We start from the raw sequence: 7,500 nt of genomic DNA on the forward strand, positions 1-7,500 counted from the left end.
CATATTTGGGCAAACATTGAAAAAAGCCCAAAAATCCCCAAAGAAATTTACCATAATTAAGGTTTGTTGCTATGTGGTTGTAATAGCTATAAGCTGCCGTTTGTTCGTTAAGAATGTGTATTTGTGAAGCAATGGGCCATTGGACAAATGAGCTTTCGGTCCAGTGGGACATGTTTTGGACTATTGGGGTGTTGGCCTTCAGATACCAGTGAACGGTTTTCTGTGTGAAACGCACACTCAGACACCATTGCCTAAAACAGTTTTATACTCTTCCAAAAAAATGCAGCAGTACCAGTAGAGTTTTCCTTTTCGTTATACCAAAATTGAGGAGAATTACATATCTTTAAATAAAATAGCCACTGTGCTAAACTTCATTGCCATTGCTAACCACTGTTAGGTCCTTGATGCGAGACACTCACTTTCCACAAATCTTTAGCGTTGCCTCCTTGTCCAGGATGGAGATCACATTGGGTAGTTCAACCTTTACCTCATATTTTGGCAAAACTGAAGGAGAGGAAAATGATTTAAAAATCGAACTGCTGAAAAGGAACATAGATCAAACATATCAATCATTTTGGTAATATTCAGCAAATAACTGCAGCAGACCGTATTCCTTGATGTCGAAGCTGTGGGATATTTTCTCTCCTTGGTCCGTTGTGGCAGTGATCACGTAGCTTCCCTGAACCGCCTCAGGAATCATGGGGTGGGAAATATCAAGGATACCGCTAACAAGGTTCCTATCCAACCACTGAGCAATGCGATTTGAATTGGGATCCTACATGAAGGCAGAGGCACATTTAAGGTTGAGTTTAGACCCAAAAATGAACTGTGGACTGATGGTGTCTCATGGTATCTACGCTCACAAGGAAGTTTTTCTATCCTTCATAATAAGGCAACAAAAACCTTATGGATTTTTTCCTGTAATAGTTACATCTTTTAAATTATTCAGATGGCAGACATTATAATACTTGTGAAAGTTAGTGTAAGTTCATGTCAATGTTTGTTGATTGGATTATATTTTTGGCACTACAACTAGGGGTCGCCATAATCAAATGAAAAGCCAGAAACAATTTTTAAATCCTGCCAATAGGGCCTTTAAAATGTTCTCAAAATAAAACACTGCATTTATCTCTATTAGTATAGAATGATATAATTAGCACGCAATGTGTATAAGGGTCTTATACAGCAAGCATTAGAGACAGCTTCTCATACTATAACTTTGTGTCATTCTTACCTGGAGCTCCACCACTTTGTACTGAAAAAGAAAAGAACATTTTCAGTTGCATGTAGAATTTGTACATTACATTATATGCAAGAAGAATACAACACAGAATATAAATCATTAGCTTTTTCAATAGCAAAAATTAACAATCCACTAACAGGAGTACTGGGTAATTGGTAATTAAAACAGTCATAGTTTTGGATGCAGTTTCATACAGTTAAAAAATAAAGATTATAAGATTATACATTTCAGCAGGGCACTAGTCAGTATAATATACAAAATGAATAAATGTCTGACTTTTAACATTTGATTTGGACATTTTGTTCCGTCATTTTATATATTTACAAATATTCAAATGTTTAATATGTTTTAGTTTAGAGACTCGTATAGTAGGTCAGACAGTATTACACATATTATTAAAGTTGGCTAGGCATGGGATGAATTCATGGCACAATTATCCGGTGAAAATGATTGCAATTAATAATATAATATAAATATACATACCAGTCGGCTACAGGAATGAAATTGGAATCCATCGAGACGATTCGGAATTGGACTGTAAATAAAAAGCAGGAAAAAAAAATAAAAATAGCATTAATGTTTTCTCTGAACATAAAACACAAACAGCAATACATAACATCGGTATGGGAAACAGAGAATCAATTCAATAAAACCCTACAGTACAGCCAGTGGGAGGAGGGACATTGATGGATAACTTGCATGGTACAAAGGCACTATTCTTAAAGGCCTAAGTTAGATAAAGTTTGCTAAGTTTCTAGTGATAGCGGACTGTGTGAAGCTATTTTAAAAAGCATATTTCTGAAGTTTTCCTATTGCGTTACACTGTAGACGGTGAAGTGTAGTCAGCCACAGTCTAGGGTTTATGAGAAACAATGTTTAAAAAAGGCACTGCAGCAATTAATATCGGCCTCTTTGTCAAGAAAGGGGAATTATTTAAAAAAGAAAACAGTCAAAATTAGATCAGCAGAATCTCTGAAGTAGTAAGGGACAAAAGGTCCAAAACACTGGATAATGTATATTTTTAATGCTACTCTATAGAATTAGTGATTCTTTAGTGATACCCCTGGTGCCTGGAAAACCCTTATACAGTATGTAATACTGGCTTTTCATGAAAAATCCCCAAACACAAGACAAAATAACCCTGATGACATCACTGAACTAGTCATTCTATTGAAGCTCCTCCAGAGCCATGGAGTGGGTAGGGTCTAATCATAGAGGATTTTATGGTAAAGATGACAAAGACCTTCTTTACCACTGACCTTTCGACACACAACCAATCAGATGAAAGCTGAATGAATGTGATTTTTTTGTGATATTTTTTGCATTAAACCTCCACCAAGAACTCAACCACCATCTTTCTGTGTGCTGAATTTAGTTATAATTCCTAAAGTTGTCACGTAGTGGCTCAGCATTATGTAGTCCAAAATTGTGCAAGTGCAGCTGAATCGGTAAGCATTGCAGAGGGGAGAATGTGGGCTGTATGAACAGTACGACTGCAGCAGAGCAGTCATTTTACCACACAGCAGGAAAAAAGTGAAGTACCACAACATGTGATACTAACCTTTCTGTCCAGGTTTGTAGATGGGTTTATCAGTCTGGATGATGTGGATGAAAGCAGGACGCTCAATCATGATTTTGGTTATCTTGCTCATCGAGACACCCTCACCCGTAATAGTGACATTAATGGATGCCACAGTTCTGTGATGCACTGTGGGGACCTGTAAAAGAAGAAAACATACATCTTTCAGAGAGGGTATATGACATGGCCCATATTATGCTTGTTGGGGTTTTGTCTTTCCTGTAGTGGGTTGCATACGTTTTTGTGCATTAAAACGCCTCCTTTGGACTCCTTTATTTACTTATTTGCTAGCGCTAATCTGTAAGCGGTTGACCTATCACAACGAAGCCAGCCAGTTTACCAATCAGAGCAAACTGAAAATGAGCATAATCTGGCCGCTTTAAAGCTGAGGACATGTTACTTGATTTTCAGGTTCATATTTGTATTTTGTGCCTCTACTGTGACATGTTTACATGCTTTAATGTTAAAAAGAGTCTTTATTTTCCCCCATAGTGCCTGTGCTGCAGCACCTCTTTTCACCCTCCGTCTGAAACCAGAGCCCAGTCTGCTCTGATTGGTTAGCTGGCCAGCTCTGTTGTGATTGTTCAACCTTTTAGAGATGACAAAAATGTCCCTCCCCTTAGCCTATCATGTACAATGTGTTGTGTTGAGCGCTGGGTGGGAGAGAAACTCCCTCTGGAGGGAACTTTGTGATTTTATCCTTTGCAGACCATTTACATGCACACAAACCTATATAACACTACCAGAAAGGGAAAACCCCAAAAAGCAAAACAGGGGACCATGTAAGGTAAGAACTGGGGTATGTTCAATGTAGATTGTACCTATAATTGTATACAAGAACTGTTTGGAGAAATAAAAGAACAGACCTCTACCGCGACATGGTTAATCAGGAAATGTCGTCATGTGTTTTTACTTGCTAATGGAACTGCGATTATATAACAGGGACTACTTCCAAATGTGGCTGTTGAAAGCCTAGTCATGGAGCCAGCTGGCTGATTAGGGGCGAGAGGAACGTCCCTTGAATGCATCTAACCACTAACAACAACTTCCCTCCCCTCCCGATCTTCCATACTCTACTTTGGCACTGAACATGCAGAAGCAAATGACTAAGAGCAGTTATAATTTTATTTGTTTTGACTGAAATTTGAAACGACACTTTGCAAATTGCCAAAATGTGGGTGTACACATGCTGAGTCAGACCTGGAAGTTTAAGCAGCGATAGAAGTCCTTGTCAACAGCCTGCTCGAGTATGGTGGTTTTGCCAGGGCCGATCTCGAGGGTGATGGTCAATTTGATGGGCATCGTTGGGCCGTCGATGTGAGCACACAGGGTCTCCTGTTTCCCTCCTCTCACCTGGGAGCTCACAGTCACTGCAAAAACACTGCAGCCAGAAAGACATTACATTAGTTAAAAAAAAAGGACATGGTGTGCTTCACATCAGAACAGAAAGCAGGGTTTTTAGTACTCATTCTTATGCGTTTGGTTATTGCAAAAATGCTCCTATATCAACTATTGAGTCATGGATTTTTTTCTAGTACCCATTGAGGCTGAGCAGAAGGAAATAATTAGCCGTTATTGACATCACCTGTTACATAAATTAAAGCCATGAGGTGGAGCTGAACACTTAAAAACCCTAGGCTGTGTATTCATTGTCGTACATCTGTGATTAAACGTGCCATTTTAGCTGTTTAAGTGCGTTCCCATGAAAAATTATGGTAAAAATGCACCACGAGTTCCCGAAAGGTGCACTCATACCGGTTAAAAAGTTGACTGTGGGACGCTAATCACACTCTACGATCGCCATCTTAGCTACGTAACAGTAGTGGCGCTTCCAGGCCCAATTGCGACTGCTCAAGTCAACACAGCACTATTTAAATTAAAGTTATACATGTGGCTGTTTTTCTATATTTGATACACTTTCCACTCTACTGGTGATAAAAGCAGCCACTGTTCATTTTATGGGTAAATTGAGAAGTCTGTAATGATTTGCTACCACGAAAGATGAAGTCGCTAGCTAACTAGCTAGCTGAGGGTCTATCAATACTTCCAGTTAAGGCATAGCAGCCATACTAGTGATGTGTCGGTCGCGAACGAGCCGGCTCAAAGAGCCGGCTCTTTTGAGTGAACGACGGAGCCGGCTCGCGCCCGCGAAGAGCCGTTTTTTTTTTTTTTTTTTTTTTTTTTTTTTTCTTAGTAATACAGAATGATATGATGATCTCCGCACTACAGCTGCTCCGTGCATGCATGCAGTGACATGTAATATCCAAGGATTAGAGACTGTTGGATGCTGCTGTTTTGAGCATTGCAATACATTTATTTGCATTATGTTTTTTTATGATTAGAGACGGTTGGATGCTGCTGTACTGAGCATTGCAATATATTTATTTTCACTATGTTATTTATTTATGATTATCCTTGGGCTCAGCAAAGATTTTGATGTCAGCTGTTGCTGTCTTTTTTTCGATAGTTAATACTGAAATAGAGCCCTGCTGTTTGTCAGGGCCCTTTCTTTAAATATAATTTTAAAATGTCGATACAGTAGCCCCTTTTTTTAAATGTCTATGCTTAAGTTTTTGTGTTGCTATCTGCTTTGTGTAGCGTGGTTCTACAAGTTTGTGCATTCATTGGGTGGTATCAGAGAGATACAAGGGTCTGTAAATGCAATGAAAACAATTGGCCACAGCAAATAATTGATATTAAACATGTAATTTTTACTTTTGAATACTTCAGTACAAAGGATGTATTGAATAATTTAAGTGATATGTGTACACATAAATCATTAGTCAAAACAGGGCTACATTTGATTGAATTATAAAAGGTATAATATGTGGTAAACTGAAGAGCCGTTTGGGAGCCGAAAGAGCCGGCTCTTCTTGGTGAGCCGAGCCAAATGATCCGGCTCACCAAGAAGAGCCGGAATTCCCATCACTAAGCCATACAGTAAGCGATTTGAGACAACACTACACAGTCCCACGCTGTGCAGATGTTCAAACACAACATGAAAGTGCACTAAGAGAGTATCACAGCACCATTGTACCCTACCCCATCAGCACCAAGTGGCACGCTCCCTTCAGATAGGGTTATATTTAACAGGTTAAGATTCAATTTGAATTAAGTATCACAAGCTCGAAGTAGAGTTTTGCTGATACTGTCAGAAATGGCAGAGGCTATGACAATTATTTTTTTGGTGTGAAATAAGTTAACATATCTTGACTGTTTTCCATTTATTATAAAGTACAGTCAAAGATTGACAGGAAAGCTAAGTGGTGCGTGTCAGCAGCTGACATCGATCAAAGAACTAGTTTGGGTTTTATATTGTAATTTTAGTCTCAAAACGTTTTTATTTTATACATTTTGCTTTTGTCATTTTATGCATTATCTACCCGCTAGCTAGCTAGCTTACTAAATTGATAGCCTCGTTGACTTCTACATTCTGACAGTAGCATTAATATTGCAGTTGTCGAGGATTCTTTTTCTCCCAACTACTACTGCCATGCATTTTGTGTGCGAATTTAGCCAGAAAGATCGAGCCAGAAGCTTTGTATACTGGCAGACTTAACTTATGGCATTTGTACTTTATAAGGATTTACCTTTAGAACTATACCCTGCAATAAAAAACGACAGTTGTTGTTTTGCTCCTAAGACTTATTCCTACTAGCTTTCCGTAAAGTCCGTATCGAAGTGGAAAAATGCCAGCCAAGTATGCGGCTTCTGCAGTTCAGAATCTGTTTCAAAATCCTCTGAACCTTCAGGACCTGGTCTATTTGGACGCATTTAAAAGTGATTCTAAAATAATAACATGCTTTGAATGTATTTAGATTTTGTGTTGGTCTTTAATTTGCTCTTTGATTTTATGTTAAATTCTTAGATTGTCCTTTTGGTTGCAACCTTGTCATTTGTGCTGCTAACTGTACTGGAGAGGAGTCTTTTGAAATTGATTTTTAAATCTCAATAAGTCTTTAATATATTTTATATAATTAAATCAGTTTTTTCCTCAAAAATGTTTCCTAGGTAAAAATGCGAAAAAGACCAGTGTTTTAAAGTGTGTCAGTGGATTTAGCAGTATAGTAATATTTGTTTACACGGCACTGCATGAGTTAAAATATAACATAATCAGTGGCACTTTAAGTACATTTTGATTAGAATCTGTACTGGACCTTTAGTTGTAATTCTGGTATTGAGTTCCTCTTTCACCACTGAAAAATACATATGCAAATTGGTGTTTGAAATGTTGTGTTATTGTAAATTGCATGAAATGACACGCCTAAACAACACTGCTGAATATGCTGTGTTTGAGGCTTGTTGGCATACAGGGGCCTGCACTGCCGCCACATTTTATTGAGTTTTGGGTGGTGCTGCTGAGAATATTGATGCCATCTCAGCCTGAGCAAAAGTTGCATGATGAGGAAAAGTCATTTGACTCTGATACTAAACTATGAAAGGCATGCCGAGTCAAGATGAGCACAGAGCAGATAACACACACGGGCTGTGAAAACAAAGGGTCAGAACTTGATCAATATGCAGAGTGTGTCTGTGGAAATAAGAGCTAGTATCTTGATTTAGGAAAAAAAACAAGACATGTTTGGCTTTAAGGCTCAAAACAGCACAAAGTGTTTCCTTTAAACTGATGGTCACCACTTGATTTAGTAGATATAACCAAATAATACTTTATCATTGT

General features: G+C 38.3%; 1 protein-coding gene across 1 annotated transcript in view; it reads right to left on the minus strand.

The window, feature by feature from the left end:
- Positions 1 to 419: 419 nt before the first annotated feature.
- LOC117491854 (alpha-2-macroglobulin-like protein 1) overlaps positions 420 to 7,500 on the minus strand; it is an 8,157-nt gene continuing 1,076 nt past the window's right edge. The window contains exons 2-7 of the mRNA XM_034141959.1: positions 4,023 to 4,203; positions 2,805 to 2,961; positions 1,727 to 1,778; positions 1,235 to 1,255; positions 607 to 775; positions 420 to 504 (exon numbers count right to left, since the gene is read on the minus strand). Coding sequence (XP_033997850.1) covers positions 697 to 775; positions 1,235 to 1,255; positions 1,727 to 1,778; positions 2,805 to 2,961; positions 4,023 to 4,124 — 411 coding nt within the window. The 5' untranslated portion in view covers positions 4,125 to 4,203 and the 3' untranslated portion in view covers positions 420 to 504; positions 607 to 696. The remainder of the gene's footprint in view (positions 505 to 606; positions 776 to 1,234; positions 1,256 to 1,726; positions 1,779 to 2,804; positions 2,962 to 4,022; positions 4,204 to 7,500) is intronic.

This window comes from Trematomus bernacchii, unplaced genomic scaffold (genome assembly GCF_902827165.1).
Source record: "Trematomus bernacchii unplaced genomic scaffold, fTreBer1.1, whole genome shotgun sequence".
Classification (NCBI taxonomy): domain Eukaryota; kingdom Metazoa; phylum Chordata; class Actinopteri; order Perciformes; family Nototheniidae; genus Trematomus; species Trematomus bernacchii.